The sequence below is a fragment of the Marmota monax genome, unplaced genomic scaffold (genome assembly GCF_021218885.2).
Source record: "Marmota monax isolate L192 unplaced genomic scaffold, Marmota_monax_Labrador192_F-V1.1 WCK01_AAM20220418_F8-fsc00035, whole genome shotgun sequence".
In the NCBI taxonomy this organism is placed as follows: domain Eukaryota; kingdom Metazoa; phylum Chordata; class Mammalia; order Rodentia; family Sciuridae; genus Marmota; species Marmota monax.
The window spans coordinates 10,418,679-10,444,585 of NW_026691961.1; the positions used below are offsets into that span (position 1 = coordinate 10,418,679).

Sequence of the window (25,907 nt, forward strand, 5' to 3'; positions counted from 1 at the left end):
AAACATAGTAAGAAAGTTGTCAAAGATTTCAAGTCAGATTCCATGGAGGAGCGGATGAGGGGAGAAAGAGAATGAAAAAACAAAACCAAAGTTTCAGGTCCAGGCATCTATATAGGTAAAGCCTCACAATTCTTCAAGGTACAAGTGCTACTTAAACTGTCCAGAGAACAGATATGAAAGACCTCCAAACTCTCTTTGACCAAGTTAACGTAACACTGGCAGACAAATATGACAGCACTAAAAGGGGTCTATCTCATTAATGATTAGTAATAAAAACTAAATGAAACATTTGCAAATAAAATTCAACAACACGATATCTTTTAATTTTATAATTACAGGAATGATTCAATTGGTAAGAGAAAAATCAATATAGATATATACCAATATAGATGTAGCAACAAAATCCATAATATATCTAGACATCAACTTAATAAGACAGACAAAACTATAATGCACTTCTGAACAACATAAAACTCCATGAAAGGATATGATTTCTAAGTATGTTAAGAGACTCAGGAAGCCATAAAACTATTAAAATGTTACATTTCTCCTAAAATGATTTACAAGACTCAAAAATATTACCATAAAAATGCCAGGTTGTTTTGGTGGGTTAGTTTTTTATTTTTCTTTGGTCTATTTTTAAGAATTTAAAAAAGGGCCCTAGTATTTATCTACAAGAGTGGTTCTGGGGGCGCTGGAGTTGTAGCTCAGTGGTAGACTACTTGCCTAGCATGTATGAGGCACTGAGTTTGCTCCTCAGCACCATGTAAAAGTAAATAAAGACATTGTGTCCATATACAACTAAAAAAAATAAACACTTTAAAAAAAAGAGTGCTTCTAGGGCTGGGTAGCTCAGTGGTAAAGCACTTGCCTAATGCATGTGAGACACTGGGTTCAATCCTTAGCACTACATAAAAATAAATAAAATAAAGGTATTTTGTCCATCTACAACAAATAAATAAATAAATAAATAAGAGTGGTTCTGTTGCCACGAAAATCACCTGAGGAACTATAAACTATTTTAATACCCTGTCATACCCTAGAGACTCTAACTTAACTGGTCTGTAGTGGGGTTCAGGCAGTATATTTTTTAAAATTCCCCAAGTAATTTTGATGTACAGCCTGGGTTAAGAACTGCACATCTGGGCTGGGGATGTGGCTCAAGCGGTAGCGCGCTCGCCTGGCATGCGTGCGGCCCGGGTTCGATCCTCAGCACCACATACAAAGAAAGATGTTGTGTCCGCTGAGAACTAAAAAATAAATATTAAAAAAAATAAAAAATAAAAAATAAAAAAAAAAAAAAGAACTGCACATCTTAATAAGCAGCACCATCAGATGCTAAAATTCACTGTACAAACAGGAAGTAAGTTTCTGGCACAGAAACAAGCAAAGATCCCTACAACTAAAGGAAAAGTCCAGAACTTTACCCAAACCTTGCACTATCTGAAAGGTGAGTAAAGTATATACAAAAATATAAAAAATAAAAATAAATAAAAGCCAGGCACAGTCTGTAATCCCAGCAGTTTAGGAGGCTGAGGCACGAGGATCATGAGTTCAAAGCCAGCCTCAGCAACTGAGCAAGGCCCTAAGCAACTCAGTGAGACCCCGTCTCTAAATAAAATATTAAAAAGGGAGGATGGGAATGTTGCTCAAGTGGTAGCGTGCTCGCCTAGCATGCATGGGGCACTGGGTTCGATTCTCAGCACCACATAAAAATAAAAAATAAAGATATTGTGTCCATCTAAAACCATATATATATATATATATATATATATATATATATATATATATATATATATATATATATATATATATATATAAAAATACACACACACACTAAAAAGGGATAGGATATGGTTCAGTGGTTAAGGCCCCCCCGGGTTGAATCCCTGGAACACCCCCTCCCCCCAAAAAACCCAGCACATCAAATTGGTGGGAAAAAAGATAAGATTATCAATATCTAAATAAACTGTATTGGGATGACTATAACTGAGAAAAACAATAACAAAAAATGCTAGACTGGGCTGGGGATATAGCTCAGTTGGTAAAGTGCTTGCCTTGCATGCACAAGGCCCTGGGTTTGATCCCTAATGCCAAAAAAAAAAAAAAAAAAAAAAAAATCTGCTAGATTTTCTTTAGCCAAAATTAACTAAAGATTCACAGATTAAGGAGGAAACTACAAGACAATATTTTTCTTTTTCTTTTTTTTTTTTTTTTGTGCCAGTTACTGAACACAGGGTAGGGCCTCACACACACTTAGCATGCACTCTACCAATGAGTTACACCCCCACCCTTTCTTCCTATTTTGGAGATGGGGTCTCATTATGTTAACTAGACCAGTCTTGAACTTCTGGGTTCAAGTGATCCTCCTGGCTCAACCTCCCAAGTATCTGGAATTACAGACACACTCTAGTATGCCTGGCCCAAGAGAATATTTATAATCTTGGGATAAGAAAAGCATTTCTGACCATGACAAAAATCTAAAAGCAATAAAGGGAAAAAAAAATGGATACTTGGTCCCCCCCACCATCACCCCAGCCCCCCAAAAAAACCAGAAACATAAAACTATCACATTGTAACTTAAGTGACCTTAAGTGACTATATTCCTAGTAAAACTAACTTGGCAAATTTAAAAGGGGAATAACGTTTGTCAAAACACACAGTGGGCCTGTTACAGTAGCACATGCCTATAACCCCAGCGGAAGCTAAAGCAAAAGGATCACCTGTTTGAGGCCAGCTCTGGCAACTTAATGAGATCCTAAAAGTGAAAAAGGACTGCAGATTTAGTTCAGTGTTAGAGTGCCCAAGTTCAATCCCTAGCACCAATAAACAAAACTGTGATAGCAGGGATAGGGGTATAGCTCAGTGGTAGAATGTTTGCCCAGCATGCTGAAGAGCCTGGTTTCAATTCCCATACCAAAAAAAATTTAAACCTTATTATTTAATACACAAAAATAATAAGATCATAAACCAATAAGAATAAAATGGGAGGGGTTCAGTGGTACAGTGCTTACCTAGCACCTGTGAGGCACTGGGTTCAATCCTTAGCACTACATAAACTTAAAATAAATAAAAGTATTGTGTCCAACTACAATTAAAAATATATTTTCTTAAAAAGGTATCTAAGGGCTAGGGATATAGCTTCACATGCAGAAGGCCCTCAGTTTAATCCCCAGCACCAAAAAAAAAAAAAAAAAAGATACCTATATAGAAACAATATTCTATGTGGGGGTACTTTTTTATTTTCTGAATTATTTTATATGAATTACATATTTTCTTTGTAATGATATTTTAAAACTGGATTATCTTTTTAAAATAAGTTTTTTGTGTGCATTTTTATCACTGCTTTGTTTTATTTACTTATTTATTTGGATATCCAGGATTGAACACGGGGGTGCTCTACCACTGAACTACATCCCCAGCCCTTTATTTTTTATTAATTTTTTTACTTTGAGCCAGGGTCTTGCTAAAGTTGCTGTGAGCTTAAGTTGCTGAGGCTGGCCTTGAACTTGCAATCCTCCTGCTTTAGTCTCCTGAGTCACTGGGATTATAGGCTACATCATCATGCCTGGCTTGCTGTGTGCATTTTAAAATCTTAAGGAATAGTATGAAATAGACTTGTCTTTTCCTTTTACTACTTGACCACCACTATTTGTTCTTTTTATCCCACCCAAAGGCCATTTCAAAAATGCTAGTCCCCATCACCACCATGACCGCCTTAGGAAAACCACAGGTAATAGTGTGCTCCCCACACACTAATTTGGCTTACTTTCCAAACAGTGAACATTCACAAAGTGCTGTACGAGAGAAGATCATTCCAAACAAAGAAATGAAGCTCGGGACAGAATGGAAAACTTCAGTGAACAGAGGAACATAAAGTGCTACAGGTATCATAGGCAACTCCAGACCACAGGGAACTCCAAGGACAAAAAGCAAACAACAATCAAAATAACAGTTTCTTGGACAAATAAACTGTGAGGATCCTATTCATAGGAGCCATAATCACTGACTGAAACACACATCATTCAGCTTTTGAATGAAAATTTGTAAAAACAAATAATGACATACAAAACCACCAGGAACTTGAATATGTAGTGGATCCTGGATGACATGAAATATTAATTCATTTATATGTGATAACGATCTTGTGTTCAGGTCACTTTTATATACATCTTCTCAATGGCTCTCCAAGTGCAGTACAGGGAACCAGACACTTTCAGGGGGACCATACTGACCAAACTGTTTCCATCAAACATGAAGACATGACTTGCCCTTTTCATTTCCACTCAAAAGAGCACAGTGGAATTTTTCAGACCCCTTGTGATATGTGATGCCACTGAGCTTTGTGGCTAGCAGAATGTATGCTTGTGTTTTAAAATCCTCATAAACGCCAATTTTAAAGAAACCTCTCTGGGGTCCTTGATAATTTTTAAGATTATTCAGGAATCCTAGGACCAAAAAGTTTGAGAACCATTGCATTACACTAGTATGTCTACTTTTTTTTCTGTATGATTTAAATTCTCCAAAAACTAAAAAGTTTTTTTTAAACTGGCAGTGTGCAGTGATGAGTTAATTAGGAAGATAAAAATATCCATTTACCCAGGAGCTAGAAACCCATCAGAAATCCCCTCTTGATCCAACTCATACAGGTACACCCAGACCCCTCCTCAAATGTCAAGGGACAACTAAAATTAAAGTTCATGTTTCCCTCTGTTAACTTCTCAAAAGAAACACATGCAATTACTTCACTTTTATATTTTAAATTTAAAAACCCCTCTCCCTTGCCTAAGACAGTCACAAGACTTCATAACCACCAATCATGCTAAAGCCAACCTTATGGAAACTGTGCTCTTATCTCTCTCTCTCTCTCCCTCATTTAGGACTAATCAGATCCACGGTCCAAACTCTGTTCTGTTCTGGAATTTGCTGGACCACACTGAAATAGGTGTCCCATGGCTGCTGTTCAGAAGTCTTTGGTGGCAGGGCTTGTGTGGGGTTTAGCCCATCAATGGCAATCAGTCCATTCTTTCTCTGCACTCTCCTCCCTTGCCAGCCTCCATCCATTCCAGCTGTCTTGCATAAAGCTTGGCATTTGTCTTTCCTCTTCTCCATGTTCTAATCCTGCTCTAGAAAGCAGCTACAAAACTGGTGGCTGCAGGTGGTCAGTATAGTCCTCCTGAAAGTGTCTGGTTCCCTGTACTGCACTTGGAGAGCCATTGAGAAGATGTATATAATAGTGACCTGAACACAAGATCGTTATCACAAATAAATGAATTAATACTTCATGTCATCCAGGATCCACTACATATTCAAGTTCCTGGTGGTTTTGTATATCATTATTTGTTTTTTACAAATTTTCAGCTCAGGCCTTCCCCAAGCACTGGGTCTCAGAAGCACTTGGTGGCTTCCTAAAACTCACAGTGCTGGGCCCCACCCCAGTTTCCAAGTCAGTGGGTCCAACTTTCCCATAAGCTTAAGGGAATGCTGATGCTACTCCTGCTGCTCTGGGAACAACAAATCGAGAACCACTGCTCTGCTGTTTCTGCTGAGACCCAAAGGCCCGTGTTTCCCCCTGGCTCTGTCCAACCTCTTAAGAGCAACAGGTAGCTAATCACCCTGGAACTGCTTCTCCATGAATAAAGCAGACTATGAAAGTAAACTTTGTTCTCCAGAGGGTGCAAAGGAAAAGGTATATAGGAGGAAAAACTTGATCAGGTGGGTAAATTGAGGTAAAAGAATTTTTTACCAGATCCACTGATGCAATAAAAAGCTAATTCTCAGCAGAAGTTGCCTCTTTCAACCATGTGGTGCTATTTCTACACATTTTCCTCAGAGATTGAAAATTGGCAACTAGCCCAAAGGTACTCCCTATAGTTTTCCAAGTACCTGACGTGCAGGCTATTCTGGCGGCTTCTTTAGGAATTCTCATTTTAAAGACATAGGGAAGAGATATTTATCCCAGAAAGCAGAGCTCCAGATAACAAGTCTCTCTCTCACATTGTAAGTGGCATGTGCAAAGTCCAATAGTAGGGACAGGAAAAGGCCAAGTAGTCCCATGTTGCCATGTTGCTTGGAGAAAAAAAGCCCCCAGTTAAGCAGAAAACAAACACTTCAGCTCACTTACCTTGGTCATGCCTCCTGCCTGTGCCGTGTTCAGTCCCGCATGGCCGGCCATTTGCGGGGAAACCTGTGTTAAAGTCTCGGCCAACACACTGCTCGTGGCCCCCTGCATGGCTGGAGTAGGGTATGGCATTCCAGCTCCCCTTCCTCTGCCAGCAGCCCCAAGAGATCCATTCATGACTTGCGCCTGCCCTTGCTGGGCTTGATTCATTAAGCTATGGCCAGAGTTACTATTGAGGAGGCCTGGATGGGTCTGGTTAAAGTTAGCATTCATGCAGATCCCAGGTCCAGTCTGCGATGTGGCAGGGCTGCTGGTCACCAGCCCCACTTGCTTTTGTGCTTGTGGATTCAGTGCTTGGGAAGCAGGGGGAGTGGGCCCAGAGGTGCTGGCTGCCTGTTTGGGCAGGCTGGGGGCTGATGAATCTCCCTGGTTCAGAGGACTTTTGCCCATGGCCCCCAGGCTGGCCATGTTCGTACTGTTCGGCTGCCCTTGAGCCTGGCTGCTTAGGCCCTGCTGCACAGGGCTGCTGGCACTCACATTTCCTATTCCTGGGTTGATACTAGCGCCACTGCCTCCTCGAAGAAGCTCCGACAGCTGTTTATGTTTTGAAGCAGCATCTGGAACAAGGTTCCCACTGTTTAAAAGGCCTAATTCTCCTCCATTGGGGATCAGTTCATCAGGAAGATCATTTTCCAAGTCAAACAATGATCCGAAATCTAGAAATTAAACAGAAACGGAAATGAGAAAATAAGAAACCATAATAGCTTTCCTACTGTCACATGTTACTATGATTTTTAACCTATTGGGCATTTGAAGCAGAATACTAGGATGCCTTCAGAGTAATGTCAAAATGATCTGAAATTTGGGGAAAATAAAAGAAGGAAAAAGATTTTTTCATGTTCTAAAAAAGGAAATGTTAAAGGTGAGAGGAGAGCCAGCCCCACTGGATTTTATCATATTCTAAAACAATTATATAATACTATGTGAGAAAAAACTCAAGATATACAAGGATAATAAATAGAAAGTCCAAAAAGTCACTAAAGTTAAAATGGTTTTAAGAATCTATGTGTATTAGAAAGTAACTGGACATTAAATTAGATAAATAGTAGTTTGGGGAAATGAAAGCTCAACCTTAAGTGATTGTACTTTTTTAAAGTTAAATCATTTAAAAAAAAAAAAACATAATGGAAAACAAGATTAGTGATTTCTCAAAGTGGAAAGCTGCCAAAAATACTAAAGATACATACAGAATTAAAAAGTTAAAAATAGAAGTTTAAAGAGTTGTATTATGAGAAGTATCAATCATACAGAATAATGATAAGCACAGCTGGGCGTGGTGATGCACGCCTGTAATCCCAGTGGCTTGGAAGGCTGAGGCAGGAGGATCCTCAGTATATAGCCAGCCTCAGCAACTTAGCAAGGCCCTAAGTAACTCAGCAAGACCCTGTCTCTAAATAAAATATAAAAAAGGGCTGGGGATGTGGCTCAGTGGTTAAGCACCCCTGGATTCAATCCCCAGTATCAAAATAATAACAACAAGGGTAACCACAAAGACTCCCAAGTGGACAAGGCATATAGCATATAACCATCCCAAAGGAAGTGTGTGGTCTTGTGTCACCTCTACTCCCTCACCTCTCTGAGCTTCCCAACCCATAGTAAGCAAGCTGCACATTCATGTACAAAGGATGAGATATGCAGAATGATGTTCACCTTGGTATTATCTGTAAAAGAAAATGCCAATAACAGAAAAGAAAAGGCCAATAACAACAAGAAACAGTTTAGCCTGATGGTAGAGACTAATTGGTCCTGCTTACACCTGAACCTTTGCTTTCTTCCAGCTTTCCACTTACCAGCTATAAAACCTTGGGTAGGTTACTCAGCCCTTCTGTGCCTCAGTTTCCTCACCTGAAAACTAGAGGTGATGATGGCCCCTACTCCTAAGGGTGCTGTAGGAACTAAATGAATGAATGAATGGAAAAGAGTGCTATTATAGGTGACACATGAATTCAATAAGCATTACCTATTACTACTATTATTGTTATCCAATAACAGAAAACTTAATTACTTAGGCTGGGGTTGTGGCTCAGTGGCAGAGAGCTTGCCTAGCATGTGTGAGGCACTGGGTTCAATTCTCAGCACCACATAAAAATAAATAAAGATTCATCAACAACTAAAAAAATTTTTTAAAAAGAAGCTTAATTGTTCTGTACTATAAAACATTCTATTTAATATTTAGGATGACTATAGAAATATAGGGAAATGTTATAAAAACATGCAAATAGAAATGTATGCAAAATGGTACACAGAGTAAGATTAGAACAATGGCTGGAATGTAACATACCAAAAATAAAATTAACTGTGCTTCTCCCCTCCCCCACAATTTAAAAAACTCACCTGCCCTCCCATCTCCCACATTTAGAAGTTTAACAACAACTTCTCCAGGGTGGCAGGTCCTCGTGTTTGCTTACCCAATTACCCGTCCCCCTACACTGCTGGCAAACCCATGTGGTTCTGAGGTGGCTGCCTTAGAGTTTCTCTGGGGAAGGGCAGCACCGTTCCCTGGCCAGAGGAGAGAAAGTAGCCAAGCACATGTCCACCTTCCCGGTGCAGGTGACAAAATCCCATCTCAAGGAAGTTGAACAACTGTCAATAGAAATCATTCTGGAAAAGGTTTTCCTGCACAATAGTAAGGGAGGCTCAGAAAGAAATTTCTTTTCTGACCAGATTCGTCCTGGACCTGTGGCAGTCCTCCTGCAAACAGAAGAAACAACCGCTACTCTCACACTAAAAAACACTAACACTTGAGTCCATGAAGTCCGAACTGCTCAATTATCCAATCCTGGAACCTACTGATGTCTTGTTACATGAGAAAATACACTGCCTACAGTTGAAGCTATTTTAGCTACAGTTTAATATAATCACAGCTGAAAATATCCTATATATCATCAGGTCTATGGATGAGCAGAGCACACAAAGACCATCACAGTGGACCCCCTCCCTCTTCTCAGTCCTTTACCCGACCCCCTTCAGATGCACCCTACTTTCTTGCCATAATACAGTGACCTGTCACTTAAGATTGGAAATCTTTTCTGGATATTCTCTTGGGCTAGAAAATGCCACCCTAAACCCCACTCAGTGACTACAAACAGTGACCATGCAGACTTCCTTCCCCTACAGAACTGACTAGTGCCTCTTTTTCACTGCCCAAGTTCTCTGTACTCTTCTGCCTGGCAAACCATCTCTATTTAATACACACCTATTACTCTCCATCTGACCACAAGGAATGAGGCACTACTTACCATGTACACACACACACACACACACACACACACACACACACATATGCAGTTTCCCCAGAACCCTGAGAGTAAGCTACAGACTAGCAGGATACTTTCTTCCCACATACTTCAGTATGTATCGCCTAAGAACACTCTTTCACATAACCAAGTACATTTGTCAAATCTAGAAAGTGTAATACCGAGCATATAATTAATATACTGCCCTTACTCAAATTTTATGGTCCAAATAATGTCTTTTGTCATACTCATTTTCCTGATCCAATTCAGAATCCCAGTTGTCCTGTCTCTAGTATCTCATCCCATCAAGAAAAGCGCTTCAGCCTTTGTCTCCCATTACTGACATTTCTGAAGAGTAGAAACCAGTTGTTTAGTAGATAGTCCCTCAATTTTGGGTGCCTCTTCAGAACCTGTCATTGTGAAGAGACTGAATATAATCCTGGATCAAGCAAACAGTTCCATGAAAAAGCACAGGTGGTACCCAGAGGACCACCCCACTACTGCAGGTCAGTCCACAAGTTTTATGCCGCTACGTTGTCCTGAATTTTGAGATTTATTAAGTCTCCAGATACAAATCATACAAAATAAAGTTCAAAAAAATTTCCCCCACCTTAACTAACATTTTGTCTGCTGCCTTCCAGGCTTTGTCCACATGCACACACACTTTCTACTCATCACTCTACAAATACATGTTTTTTTAATGCAGTGCCCCTTAATCCATGAACATGAAAATGAAATTTCATCCAAACCAGAAAGTGGAGCATCAAAATAGAGATTCTTTCCTTCATATTTGCTTGGAGTGGGGATGAAGAGTGTGTAAACTAGAAACAAACACACTCCAAATATTTCATACTTAAAGTGCGGAACAACCTGCAGAATTTTCTAACAGGCCCTTTCAAGCATCCCCAAGCACTCCTTCAAGGAGAAGGTGCCAAGCCAAGGAACAGCAGACAATGCCACAAGAACAGTTAAGATAAATTTGCAAAGTTAGGGCCCCGGCTAGGTGTAGGACAACAGAAAAAATGAAAACAGGAGTTCAGATTCTGACTTAACAATTGGTCATGGGTCCTTGAGCAAATAGATTAATTTCTTCATTGCTTTACCCTCATTTGTAAAGCAAGGATAATATTCCAGGGTTACATGATACACTTTGGACTGACATTGGGTGCCATAGATACTGGTTATTTTATAATATCCTGAAGAACAATTTCTCACCTTTAAAAATCCACCCATCATTGGCTAGGATGTAGGCTCAGTGGTAGTGTTTGTCTAGCATGCCAAGGCTCTGGGCTTAAAAAAATTCACCCATCATCCTACCACTCTCCGATCTACCAGTTTTCATTTATGGCTTATTCTAGTCCTTACCAAATACATGGTCAATTTTTGTAGCTGGGTACTTTTCTCGGGCTAGTGTTTTAGTTTGGTTTTGACTGGTCTGTCAAATTGTGTCCACTTTTATAACACTTTTTCCTCATTCTATTTCAGTCCAAACATAGATATCTAACAACTGTTTGGGTTCAGTAAGAGTTGACTAATTCTTACATCCTCATCCACCAGTCCAAACACATACCAAATATACTAGGTGTGTTTTTTTAAAAAAGACAAAGACAGATTGAAAGGAGATCGGTAGAGTAGATGAAAGGGAAGGGACCAGGACAAAGGAGGAAGGGAAGAAAAGAGGAAACACAGGGAATGATATTGGCCAAATTATATTGCTATATTGTGTGCATGTATGAATATGTAACAAGAAATTCCATCATTATGTGCAAAACAATAAAAAAAAAAAACAGAAGAAAATAAAGACAGGACAGGCTACATACATTCCCTCAATACCACCCTTCTTCTCACAGCTGTTCCCTATACTTTTGTTCAAAAAAACTAACAAAGGAGAGTGAAGAAAGCACATCAGGATATTACAACATGCACAACTACGCTTTCTACACAACAGTGTCCCAACATGTGGACTGAGCAATAGCAATCTGAGTCATCGGAAGTTCCTAAGGTTCAAGATGAAAGCTACTAATTCCAATCCTGGGTAAATTCCCTTCTCTCTGCCAATCACTAAGGCAAAGCTGAGGATGCACAGATCATGGGTACCCTGCTTTCTGAACTGTTGTCCTTGGCAAGAGATTTCCCGGTCACACATCAAAAATACCAAAAACCACCTGTCACATTTCCATGGTTAGGGACAAGGGTATTCTGTCTTCTGGAGCTTCCTGGCCACTAACCTGGAGCCCACCCCCTCACTAAGCTAATAAGAGAGAAAACACAAACTACAGCTTTCCAATTTCTGGGGAAGCCTGATGAGGAAAGAGGAAAATTTAAGGCTTTAGAACAGAGAAAGTCATAACCAATCAAAACAACAAAGGACATTTCACTGCTAGCTGGGAAACCTAAACCAGCAGAGATCCTGCTCACATGATGACCACTTCTGAACACATAAAGATAAATGGTATCCCAAAATGAGCTGTGAGACCATTCTTATTTATCATGATGAGAATTCAAATCTACCTTTTTTTCTTTGTACCTTGAACCTTGGGGCACTTTACCACTGAGCTATGTATCTCCAGTCCTTTTTATGTTGAGACAGGGTCTCATTAAGTTGCTTAGGACCTCACTAAATTGCTAAGGCTGGCCTCAAATATGTGACCCTTGAACTTGTGATATTTCATCTTAAACAAGGCACAAATAACTAGCAGGTACTTGGGGGAAAAGCTTCTCATTTTACAGAAATATATATCAGGAAGAACAGGTGCAGTCATGCAACCCCTGGTGGTCCCAGCTACTTGGGAGGCTGAGGTTGGGGGAGGGGGGCTGGGGTGTCACTTGAGCACCAAATCAAGCCAGCTCAGGCAACAGAGCAAGACTCCATTTCAAAACAAAAACAAAATCACCAGATGAGTAGCTAAGTCAATCTGTCCATCCAAAAACATTTGAAAACTGTTTCAAATATACCAACCAAACAAATTACCCACAAAATATACCTTTCTTCAGAATTTCTGAAATCTCCTCTATCTTAAGATCTTTTTCCTTTGAATTACATTAATTCTCTAAATTACACAACTGGTTTTATCGTATCTTCTATGGCCAGAAGTATGAACTCTGTACTCAATAAAGTTACTGAACAAATTAAAATTACACTATCAATTTCACATGCAAACTCAGGAGGGCTTAAGCTCCACTGAGGGAGGGATGCTGGCTGTCTGGCTCACCACTATCTACTTGCTAAAGTACTTAGTATGGATCAGGTACTCAGTAAGCATCTGTGTGTTAAATCAATAGGTGAATTACCAAGAAAATTACCAGTTATGGTGGAGACATACACTGTAAATTTTAATAAGTCGCTCCCCTAGCTAGTCAAAGATATAAAGTAAGAATCATTTATTACTACATTCTGAAAACAGAAACAAAGAGAAGTAAATTAAATGATGAATTCTCAGGGCTGCGGTTGTAGCTCAGTAGTGGAGTGCTTGTCTTGCAATCAGGAGACACTGGGTTCGATCCTCAGCACCACGAAAAGAAAGAAAAGGAAGGAAGGGAGGGAGGGAGGGAGGGAGGAAGGAATTATGTCCATCTACAACTAAATATTTTAAAAAAACAAAGAATTCTCTTGGAATGTTACACTGTTTTACTCATCTGTCTCTTTACCAGGGAACCATTCTGGTACATTTCACTCTACCTCAGTATCAATGAAGACTGATGCAAAGATTATATGTAGTAAGAAATGGTAGTGTGAGAAATTACAGATAAGTTTTAGATGCCATTTTGTTGTGTGTTCACATTTCTCTACTTCCAAAAGTCTGAAACTCCCTTCCCATGAATATTTGTTTCTCTCCACCCACTCCTTAATTCTCTCTAGCATCCCTATTCCCTGTGAACAAAGGTCTGCTTTCTTAAGAGTTTTTCAGAGTTCTTTAGGGTTTTTCTTTCGGCATTACTTGCACTATAAATAACTACTCAAATCTTTCAAAACTGAGCATTTTATTCAGCCACCCTGGAAAAACTTAAAAGAAGAATTTTAAATTCTTAAGCATCCACTGGACACAACATGAACTAAGACAAAAAAATCATTAGCTGATTTAGCCAATCCACGCTGTATGTGTTTCAAAATATCGTGTTGTATATGATAAAACATGCAATTTTTACCTGTCCATTTCAAAATTTTTGATTCCTGCCCTCAAAAAAAAAAAAAAATCAATACAAAAATGGATCTAACAGGGGTAAGGGATGCTGAGAAACTCACATCTTAAGACAGAAGGGTATGTGTTTCACAGGGCTACAATTCTTAGAGATCCTGGAAACCATTCTAGACCCTGTCAGTACCTTTATCAAGATCTTCTAATTAGAGACAACATGGAAGCACTACCTGGTGCAGTAAAAAGAGACCCAGGAAGGTGTGCATTCAGATCACAACTGTCACTACTGCTGCTACCTTCCTGTCCTGCATATGCTTTCCTCGGTGGAAAACCAGAAAGCAGCACCTGTCCAGCAGGGCAGTGGATGGAAGAACTCCATCCTGCAATGTACCCAATGTGTACATTGTGTACACATGGTGCTCAGCACAGAATCACTGTCACAAGCTCATCTCCCAAGGCAACTGGGACTGAAGATAACACCTGTCAAGAACCTGGCACCCATGCCGGGCACAAAGCAGGCACTCAAAAACCACTGCATTTCTATGGTACAGCCCTGCTATTATCTGCAGCTTTGATGACCTGTGGCAATTCTGGTAAATTAAACCCCACTTTGCCTTGAAAATTCTTAGGGATTATATAAATATATAATGGAATAAACTCCTCAATAATGGAGAATGAAAACACAAGAGAGAATATGAGAGAGAATTCTTTCATTAGCATTTATGCCACTATAAGTAAGTACCATCTAGCCAATTAAACAAGTTCCCAAAAGACATCTAACATTTTTTTTTTTAATAATACTATTAGGAAATAATTAAAGCAAATTCCTTCTAAAAATCTTCTGTGATTCAGGCTTCTTTTATGCAGACACACCACCTGCTAATTAGTACAGAATAATGAGGTTTTACTTCATTCTGAACAGTGAGTGAGCTGATATGAGCAAAAAGTTGTGCCCCTCCTCAATGGGCCTCACTAATCCACTGGAAGTTGGCTCCACTTGGCTGGACAGTCGCTGACACTCACCGCCCCCCCACAGTGGGGAAGCAAGTCCCTGCTCTGGGCCTTTACTCTGGGAAGGTCTGACTGGGACTGAGACTCCAATAGAAGAAATCTTCCTACCCAGAGGGTCATAACTAATTGAGGAAAAAGACAATCCATGGACACCAAGACACAAACTTAGATTGATAACACACATATCATATTTCACAGCCAAGTGGAATGGGATGAAGATCCATAAAGACTTCAAATAATAGGCAAAATCTGAGTAGAACATGAAGGAAAGAACACTGAGAAAAGAAGAAAAGAAGATTCCAATCAGGCAGGTATGTTAAGACAGCAAGCTAAGCAGCCACAAGTTGGTTACTTTGCTATGGTGAGTTCCAAGGAAAAAACTTCCAAAATCTCAGGATCCACACACCTGATCGGATAAAGAATGCTCTAAAAGGAATGGACCTCTGGGGAGGATCACTGCAACTATCCACCCACTGTTCAGCAGACAAAGCACAGCAGATGACAGACAATAAGGCCCAAACCCTAGCCTTTAGCATAAACTTAAGTTCTGAGTTGAAGGCTAGACAACAATTCAACTTATTAAACCTGAATGTACAGCTGAACTATGGGACAAATGTCATGTCCCAGAAGTATCCATCCAGGGGTGCTCACATGAAAACCTGCCTAGCAAGTATATTTCAATCTTTTTAAATTACAGGAACTAAAATGTAAGTCAGGGGAAATACCTGATTTATCAAAAGACACACTTTTACAGTTTTCAAGAATCATTTGACTTGTGAAAAGGTAAAGGTAAACTCTACTTCACATGATCACTTACCATCAGAACTTCAGTATTTTGTTTTTTCATTGTCATATGGGCTTCCTGGCCACTCTGCATCAGGTACTAGGAAACCTCGCTTCAATGAATGCTGACAGTTCATCTTTCATTCAAGAATCCAAAATGGACCCAACTGAAAGTGCTCTGTTGTAATGGACCTAAACCATGCCATCCTGGATATGCAGTGAGCCTCCTATCTTCATTCTGCACACCAAGAAATCAGAGGGGAAGTGCCATTCTCAGCTGCAACAACTTAAGTTTAAAGGATGGAAAAAAGCCTCACAGGTACTAGGATGGAACCAGAGGGTGGCTGTCATAGTAAATGACCTTGCAGTCCCTACAAATTATCTCAACTGTTTAGGGCCGGAACAGTAGAAAGGGGCTCATTGTTCTCTCTTGACCATGGCTGAGAGGGGCACCAAGACCCCAATGAGGCACTATTACCAGCTGCCTGCCTACTCTGCAATTAGTAAACTGTTGGGGAAAGGATTATTTTGGCAAGAACAGTCCTGGAAAGGAAAGGCTGAGCTAGGATCCAACCCTCAGAGCAAGCCCCAGACCTCGGATGCCCTGGCCACACATCAGGACAAGCAAGCAGACCTGGTGGATCAGGTCCTTGGGCCAAATGCTTGTGAGCTATAACAGGCAGGCAGCAACACCAAGTCAGGAGAAGGGGAAAAGTGCATTCTGGGCATGAAAGTAAACTTAGGTGACAGTGTAAGAAAACGTGTGCACTATTTGGAAGCCCAAAAAAAAAAGAAAAACAATGCCTTAAGTTCAAAAGCATCCCACTAAAGATAAATCAGAAAAGACTGCATAGCTAATGATGAAAAACCCCCAGGGTAAGCACTAATTACTAGACTATGTTAATAAAGAAAACATAAAACCTCCAATGATTCTTATATTGGGCACAGGTGTGCTACTTTTAAGACTGCCAACATACAAGGAAACTTTTTGGAGGAAAGTTTGGTAAAATTACAAATGTTGCTGGGCGCAGTGGCGCAGGCCTGTCACCCCAGCAGCTCAGGAGACTGAAACAGGAGGATCACAAGTTCAAAGCCAGCCTCATCACCAACAAGGCATACGCAATTCAGTGAGACCTTGTCTCTAAATAAAATACAAAACAGGGATGGGTATGTGGCTCAGTGGTCAAATGTGGCTCAGTGCCCCCCGAATTCAATCCCCAGTACCAAAAAATTTACAAATGTATATGCCTTTTAACCATGAGACCCATTTCTAGGAACTGTTATATACACGTGTACTTAACTTCACAGGGCTACTTATTATAGCACTGCTTGAGGGAGGACAAGACTGGAAGTTACCTAAATATCCATCAGTGAAGCAGATAAAATCAGTGATGGCACAAACTCGTACAACAGAACACTAGGCAACTGTATAAAGACACAAAGTTCTCCCCATGCCAACATCTAAGGCCATGTGCACAGTAAGCTACCTCAGTTTGCAAGGAAAAGGCAGGAAGAGGAAAGAAAGGGAACACAACAAGTATGTGCTAGAACACAGGTCTACACTGGTAGGGAGCATAAACTAGTCCCTGCGTGACCTGGGAAAACAAGGTAAGAGGGAGGGAGGCTCTCAACATCTGCCCTACAATTATTGAGCCATGTGAGTTAACTACTAAGTAGTAAGTGAAACTGTTGTTTTTAAAGGCAGCCCCTACTCTGGGGTGCCTGGGCCCAGATTATTAAGTTTCAGCACCTGGTGAGAACATCTGGAATAGTCCCATGTGCTCCAGTTTCCAGTGGGAGCGTTTGCAGTTTGAGGTTAAAATTTGAAATGGGTTCAATACTAGTGGGCTGGGATTGTAGCTCAGTGATAGAGCACATGCCTCTCATGCATGAAGCACTGGGTTCCATCTCAGCACCACATAAAAATAAATAAATATATTGAGTCCATCTACAACTAAAAAATATTTTAAAAAATATTTCTGGTGTTCACACAAGCTTAGAAGGCTGGAAAAGAAAAAGCACTTTAAAGACGGACTTTGTTTTTTTCTAAAGGAATATGACAATCTACATGTAACATTTTGTACCCAAAGTAGTAGCAGAATGAGTGTTTCTCACCTTCAGAAATCTGACATCATTTCAAAATACTCCAAGAAACAGTGGTTAGCTGTCAAGACTTGTAGTTTCCAGCACATCAATGAAAAACCTTTTTGTAAAAGATTGTTAGGGTCTGGGATTGTGGCTCAGTGGCAGAGCGCTTGCCTCACACGTATGAGGCCCTGGGTTCGATTCCTCAGCACCACATAAAGGTATTGTTGTGTCCACCTACAACTAAAAAAATTAAAAAAAAAAAAAACTGTTAAAAATGGAGCTTATCCAGGAGCCTGAGGCTAGAAGATTTTAAGCTTGAAAGGCCAGCCTGGGAATCTCAGTGAGACTCTGTCTCAAAAAATTAAAAGGGATGGTGGTATAGCGCAAATTCCCAGAACCATTTAAAAAAAAAAAAAATGATCTTGTAACAAAGGAAGTGAGAACTGGATAACTGGACATAACAAAAAAACACAATCACATTTTCATATCTCTGAATGGCACCTCTCAGGTAATCTGTACTTTCTTTCAAGGTTTGCAACAGGAATTTATTAAAACTCTGCTGTCACCATGTCACAGATTCTCCTAATCAAAAATACAAATACTCATACATGTACATATTCAAAAAGGATGTTCTGATTTGGATTAGTTTTTAACTAGATTTTCATTAGGTTTGTGTGTGTTTTAAATGCTGGAGATTGGACACACCCACACACAAGAGGCAAGCATTCTATGAGAGGCAAGCATTCTACCACTGAACTATATCCCCAGCCCAGATTTTGGTTTTTTTAAAAAAGCACTTGCAAGAATATAAAATGAAAGAGAAGTCCCAAATCCCCAGTTCCTCAATTCCCTAAAAATATCTAGAGCTTGTTATCTGAAAACTTTTTACACTGCATACACATTAGCATACATCTTCTTACCCCTGGAAAAGGTTCTTGTTTTTATTCACCCTTTTCTTTAACAAGATTTTGGGGTCATCTTCAGTGTTAACAATTTTAAGATTAATTACTAAATTAATGAAAGCTGTGCGGTTAATGTGAATGTTCTTCCAAGGCCCACCAAGTAAGAAACTGTTTTTCACTCTGCTTGGTGTAGGCTGTTAAGCTATAGATATCTGTATATCAACTAATAAGCCAGATTTTAAGAATCTTTTCCAGGAACTGAGAAACCATAAACACACCACTAGTGTGAACTGGCTGCATGATATACATTTTGATACCAGTAACAAAACCCCTAACATCTAAGATGACATGAAATTAGCTTTTTTTTAACCTTCAATTCTTCCTATTTACATAGTACAAACAGTAAAATCATTTTATTTATCTAAGTATAGCACCAAAACACTTTACCATTAAAGTAAGATTTAGAATAAAGTCCACTCTTCTGATATTAATACTTTTTTTAAAATTTTTTTTAGTTATAGTTGGGCACAATACCTTTATTTTATTTGTTGATTTTTATGTGGTGCTGAGGATCGAACCCAGCTCCTCGCACGTACTAGGCAAGCGCTCTACCGCTGAGCCACAACCCCAGCCCTGATATTAATACTTCTAATAGTACTAGGGTATCTATCAGTGCAAAATGCACTTGTGTAGAACATCACATATAAGCTTCTTGGGTAAAGAGTATTTGGAGGGGCTGGGGTTGTGGCTCAGCGGTAGAGCACTCGCCTCACATGTGCGAGACCCTGGGTTCAATCCTCAGCACCACATAAGAATAAATAAGTGAAATAAAGATTAAAAAAAAAAAAAGAGTATAGAGAGACTATATTTGCTTAGTGATGCATAGCACATCTCTTAGAATGAGATCTAAGCAAAGTTGAGGCAGGCTGCTATGGGTAGGTGATTCCAGAGACACAGGAGGAAGGCTTTTCACCAAGTCTGTTTTTTTGTTGTTTTTAATTTTGAACCATATAAATACATTATCTGTTCAAAAATAACTTTTAACCTTAAAAAAATCTATCTGGGGGCTGGGGATATGGCTCAAGCGGTAGCACGCTCGCCTGGCATGGGTGCAGCCCAGGTTCGATCCTCAGCACCACATACAAACAAAGATGTTGTGTCCGCCGAGAACTAAAAAATAAATATTAAAAAATTCTCTCTCTCTATCTCTTTAAAAAAAAAAATCTATCTGTACCAAAATTCCATAACATCTTCAATATAACCACGAATTCTGATTCTTGAGCTGCTTTCATGTGGCTCTTTTCCTCCCCAAAATGGGATTAGGGGTAGAGAGGCAGTTGTCAATCTTCTGCAGATCTGAGCTTGGATGGAAAAGTGGACTTTGGGAAAAGCTGATCCATATGTCTAGGAAAACAAAAAAATCATGATAGCATCTCCCCAGTCACTTTGGGCAAGGTCAGTATTTCAAAAAACAGTATTGTTCTTTAAGCCCTAAAAGACCTAGACTCCCTGGTTTGACATCCAAGGCTCCTGTTAATCTTACCTCATCTCCAGATGCCCAACCTGCCTCCTAAAATCAGTTCCCATGTTCCCCCTCTGTCAAGTTGCCCACCCACCTGAAACACCCAGCTCCACTGGTCAGACAATGACCTCAGTTTGAATGATAGTCACTGGTGGGGACTGGCAAGCTGCCTGACCACACCACTAAATTCTGAGTTCCATGAGGCAAGAGAAGCTTTTGTCACCACTGTTATCACCACAACCCAACAGAATGACCTGCATATAATACACACTGAAATATTTGTTGAATGAAATAATGAAGCAGTAGAATTGATACTGGATCCCAGGCCCAAACAACTCCCCCAGGGCAGTCTCTATCCTCACAGAGGCAACAGGAAGTTACCTAAATTTTGGTGGCCCAAAGAATATAAACAAAAAGCAAAACCGGTGTTCACAAAAACTATTAAAACAACAATCCAGAGGTTACACCTCCAAACCTTCACACTTGCTAATTATGCCATTCCCTATGCCTAGAGAAGTACCACCTGCCATCTCCTCTTCATCCTTAGGCCCAAGAGGTCTCTCCCACAGGCTCAGTCGCTGTCCTGTACACTGCCATGCTCAGTGCCTCCCCTCTGAAGTCACACCTGGTTATACTTGGCTTCCCAGGAACTCTTTCCCCCAACCACAAGAAGGCAGAGTTCAGGTCTGTGATGTCCCCACTAGATCATCAGGGCCCATACAACTATCTACAAAATATTTTCTGAGGCTGGGGATATAGCTCAATTGGTAGAGTGCTTGCCTCACATGCACGAGGCCCTGGATTCTAATCCCTAGCGCGAACACACACACACACACACACACAAAAGTCTTCTTGCAAAATATCTTCTGAGTGGATAACCCATGAAGAGAGTAACTAAAGCTATAAATATTTCTGAAAGTGTCTTCCGTTTTTAAAAGATGGTCCTTTTAAAAGGAGCATTTATTATTATTCCTGCAGGTCATAATTATCTTAGAGTAAAAATTCAACTAACAGGAGAAGCACATGTACTTAGAATTGTACTATTACAGTAGTCACTATTCACATGGGGCTATTTACTTAATTAAAATATTTTTAAATTTAAAATTTAGTCTCTGGGGCTGGAGTTGTGGCTCAGTGGTGGAGCGCTTACCTTGCACATGTGAAGCACTGGGTTCAGTCCTCAGAACTACATAATAATAAATAAACAAAATAAAGATATAAGAAAAAAAATTTAGTCCCTATAGAATACCAGGCACATTTTAATTAACAACGCCAAACGTGGCTCATCATTCCAGTCTTCGGTGGTGCAGACAGAGAATATGTCCACTGTCACAGACAGTTCTACTAGACAGTGAGGACCTAGAGATTATCACCAGTGTCATCTCTCAAACAAGAGAAATGCCCAGATCTTCTCTGGCTGTTGAGAAGGAATGCTTTTTCCTCACATACCGGAGACTAAGAAAGTTATCAGTGAGAACTAGAACACTGACTTCTCCTTCTATCATTTGAATGATTCCCTGAAGATGTTTCAAGATAAGTTCAACTATTTTGAAAGATAGGTCCTGCTCTTCGAACAAAATCCAACTCCCACAACAGTAAAGGAAGACCAAACAACACAGAAAAACTATCAATATTTTATGCATCCAGTTTATTTCCAATAAAAGTTACTTACTAAAGGTTTAAGATTAAGTATAAAGATACAAGTCAGGAGGGAAATTCTTTGTCCACACTGGGATAATTTCTACTAGTAAAAAATATAAAGGACCACACCTATAATATCTAGGAGAATGGAAAAAAGAATAATCTCCTTTGAAAGAACTTCCCATTATAGAGTTTGTAGGAAAAGGAAATTCTCAACACAGCCTAGAGCTGAATCCATTCCTCTTGGAATTAGTGGGAGCCAAACCAAAGAGGAATGAAGTCTCACTGGCACTCCTTTCAACCAGTCAACCTGACCAAACTGGACAGTGATCCCAAAGCCATTCTCTCCTCTGACTCTGCTTTCTAAAAAGAAAGATAATTTTTATCATTTCTCTGTACTTGCTTTTTCTTTCACTCTAAGGTCTAACCTAAAATAAATCAAGTCCTTGTTATGAAACAACAACTAGAAAAAGTTACATTTAGTTAAGATTTCAATTTGCTATGAAGAATAGCTGCACTGCCAACACAGACTAATCAAAGTAAATCAAACTATTACCAATTTTGTAGGATTCCTGAATCCAGCTCTTAATTCATTCTTTTGCAAACTGGAAACTGAAACTGCAATAGACCTGGTACTAGAAGCAAAAGAAGCAGAAGCAACACCTTCCTATTTACTGTTTCAGTAAGAAGCTTCTGCAGGTCTGGCTCTGGCTTAGGTCCTCACCTATATCATTCCAATCCTCACTGGCCTGAAAAGTAGGTGATGTCTGATATTTTCCCACACAACTAAACAATAATAATGGCTGTCTCAACAGGCAGTATGCCATGCACCATAGTAGCCCAACACACACAAAGTTAATCGAAGAAGGAAGAAGTGGAGTACAGCAGCAGAAACCTCTCTCTCTCATCCCCCCTCCCACACACATATCCAAGTACAAGTACCCCTTGTCCCTCAAAACTCAGAGGTGAAAGCTTTAGCCCCAGTCATGAGTGAGTAGGCTGGGAGCTCAGCTTGTGCGTCCAATGAGCTGAAGCTAGGGCTCCTTCCCGAGTATCACACTGTGTGCTCCCAGTATAAAAAGCACTGACATTTCCTTCAACTCTGAGTCATGCTTACAAGGTTCTACTTTTAATCAGGTGACAAATACTCAAAATATTTTAATCCAAAGGAATTGGGTCAAGCTCTTATAGTCCATAATTGTTAAAGCAAACCCTAATTATTAGATTCCTGTAGTTCCCGAGAGTCATCATTCAGTTTGTAATCAAAGACCAAAATCCGCTCTGCCGAAATGTTGTACAAGCCGTCTCCACAGGCTGTCATAAAGAAGAGCAGCTTATTTTTCTTGATATTTCACTGGAGAGTCTAACTAAAAGTTAAGACATGTACAGGTGGTGCAGTTTTAGTAAGAAAAATCCTAGCTAGTTATGGGGAGGAGGGGAAGCTTAAATACTATAAAAAGAACTTGTGCTGTAACAGAATTGTACAACCCCGTTAAACAGCTCATTTTCTATGATTACAGATTATTTAAGTTCAAAAGGCTGATTGAGGTGAAGATCCAGAAAATATCTACTATCCAGTAAGGAATACGATAAGGTATATTAGAAAGACTAGCAAATTAAGACATTTCCAAACAGTAGCAGATGGAAACCCAGAGCTGAGAGGAGGGAGGGAGGGAGGCAGAGGTACTCAAGAACAAGTATTCACCACTAAATTTTACTGTTCTTGGAAATGGCTGGACTAAACACTCCTTTGATTAATGTACATGAAACATAGGGAGGGGGACACATCACAGAGGCCAATAGCCAATATACTTAAGGGTAAGTTTAAAAAGGAATTCAACTTTTAACACAGCTCAAAAATAGTCTTGCTTCCTAAATTTAGAACCAGAAAATAAATACCCTGAAGGCAGTTTTCAAAGGTTAGCAACAGTCATTCTCCACATTGTCTAAGAACTTTAACAAGGGCAAGGGTCACCTTGCTTACTTCCACATCTTCCCCGCACCTCTGTAAGTGCCACACTCAGACAATACCCAGACCCCTTCAAGAAAGTCCAAACTCAAATGCAAGACTGCCTACTCCAGGAAGCTTCTACAGGACCCTGTGATCCCTCTTCCAGCACTCCCCAGAGAAAGTGAAATATGTGAAAGCTTATTACCTGTGGGGTACTTGTGCAATGCTTACACTTCCCAATCAATGTCAGAGTTCTCTTGAACACCAAGCTTAATACAGAATGAGGAGGGTAGATCTCTTCCCCCACTTGAAGCAGGAGCTGTGGATAGGCCACACCAAAGCCCATGGAAGACGGATGTATTCAGAAAAGAAGGGATACACACAGAGGGAAAGGCCTTAGTGGCCTGAAGGTAGCACAGGACATGTGTGCTGAAGCCAGAGAGCATGCCCAGGAGTGTGAAGGTTTCCCAGAGACTGACTGGGACAACTAGAAGAGGACTTAGACAAGGGTCAGAACCTGTAGTGACATCCAAGGACACAAGACTGTCAGGTCCAGGATGCTATTCCCAACCTAGGAGGCCAAGAAGACAAGCAGGTTTACCCAAATGCGTGCCTGCATAGCAGAAGAGGCTGGGGAGGCAGCAGAGAGGGGAAGGGAACCAAACTACTCAAGGCCCCCAACTCCAGGGTACTGCCCCAATCTGGGCCCCAGCCCTAGACTTCTGCAGGAAACAAATACAACACTCTTTGGATTGCCCCACCTGAGTGTGTTTTACATTCTTTTCTCAAGTTTTGCCTCAAAGTCTTATTAATAATGTTCTAAGCTACTGAAGGGAATCTACCAAAATCCTCTGGTACGCTGCTATTGCCCAATGTGTACCTCAAATTGAATTATAATATATACAGCAAGAAACAGAATCAGATATTCATTTATTGCTTAAATAGTCCATGGAATATGTTTCAGAATTATTAAGTATTCTCAGAACACATGACACACTTAAGTTTTTTCTAATTTTAAAATTTCATGGCTATCATGTTCTCACTTAAAAAAAAAAAAAACTGGGGGCATAGCTCAGTTGGTAGAGTGCTCACCTCAAATTCACATGGCCATGGGTTCAAACCCCAGCAACACACACACACACACACTTAAAAAAACACACACACTAAAAATGGAGGCAAAATCAGCGGCACTGATTACAGAATTCCTGGCTGTGTGTCTGGTAACAGGCTACACAACATATGTGCCTGCAAAAGGGCCTCTGTGGACGTGCACACAAGACTATTGTTGCTGTTTCTAGAATTACTAACCAACAGGTCTCAGTTCCATTGGGCCAGCACTCCTAGCAAGTCAGGCAATGACAAGGCACACCCACTTTTCCTGGTAACTGCAAATGCTAGATCCAGATCAGGCCTCTTCCAGACACCACCACAGTCCACCCTCAGATGCCCTTTGATATGGAAATCATTATGATCTCCATTTTACAGCTGAGAAAACCGAGGCTCAAAGACCTGATGTGACCCACCCCAAACACTAGCCAACCACAGCACAGAATGAGAATACTGTAGAGGCCACTGGGATCAGCAAAAAGCAAAATGGTCAGCAAAGAACCAAAAGATATCTGTTTACGAAGTTACCTAGCTTTTTGTTAAACTTACTTGATCTTAAATGATGTATAAAACTGTTAAAGAGAAACAAGAGGGACAGAGGAAGAGGATCCTACTAAACTCCAAACTGTTCATCTCACCCTGCTGCCCCCTGGCTTCACCTCCTGGTGAGTGTCAGGGCCAGCACACAGCATGGGCTCAGAGCATAGCCCAGAGCTCTCAAATGGGTGAGTCCCACCATCACATCAAGGTTATCAAGTGAGGTCATGGCCAAATCCCCTGGATGTCATAGAAAGGCACAGCTATGCCCATTCATTTACACACTATCTATGGCTATTTTCTTGCCAAAATGGCAATGTACAGTAGTTGCAACAAGAGACCAGATGGCCCACAGAGCTGAAAATATGTGCTTTACAGAAAAAGTTAGCTGGTCCACATATTACATTTAAAAAGTTGGGTTTTGTTTTTTCTTTTTTGGGTGGGTGGGGGGGATACCAGGGATTGAACTCAGGGACACTCAACCACTGAGCCACATCCCCAGCCCTATTTTGTATTTTATTTAGAGACAGGATCTCACTAAGTTGCTTTGTACCTCACCATTACTGAGGCTAACTTTGATCTCATGATACTCCTGTCTCAGCCTCCAAGCTGCTGGGATTACAGGAGTGAGCCACCGTGCCCAGCATAAAAAGGGATTCTATTGATAACAAGGTTTGTGAATGGTGTAAACTCTAGTCCCTCAGCGCCCCCAGCACATGAAGGCTCTGGAAAGTCCACACTACAGCCCTCAGATAGAACCAACAGCCTCTGAGCACAAAGCCTTTTTTTGGAGAAACACCTCTTAACATCCC

At 40.3% G+C, this 25,907-nt stretch overlaps 1 protein-coding gene across 2 annotated transcripts in view; it reads right to left on the reverse strand.

Moving 5' to 3' along the window:
• Window positions 1-25,907, reverse strand: part of Crebbp (CREB binding protein) — a 134,179-nt gene that overhangs the window by 103,909 nt on the left and 4,363 nt on the right. For both annotated transcript variants that reach the window (XM_058579383.1, XM_046444143.2), the window contains exon 2: window positions 6,125-6,837. In XM_058579383.1, coding sequence (XP_058435366.1) covers window positions 6,125-6,837 — 713 coding nt within the window. The remainder of the gene's footprint in view (window positions 1-6,124; window positions 6,838-25,907) is intronic.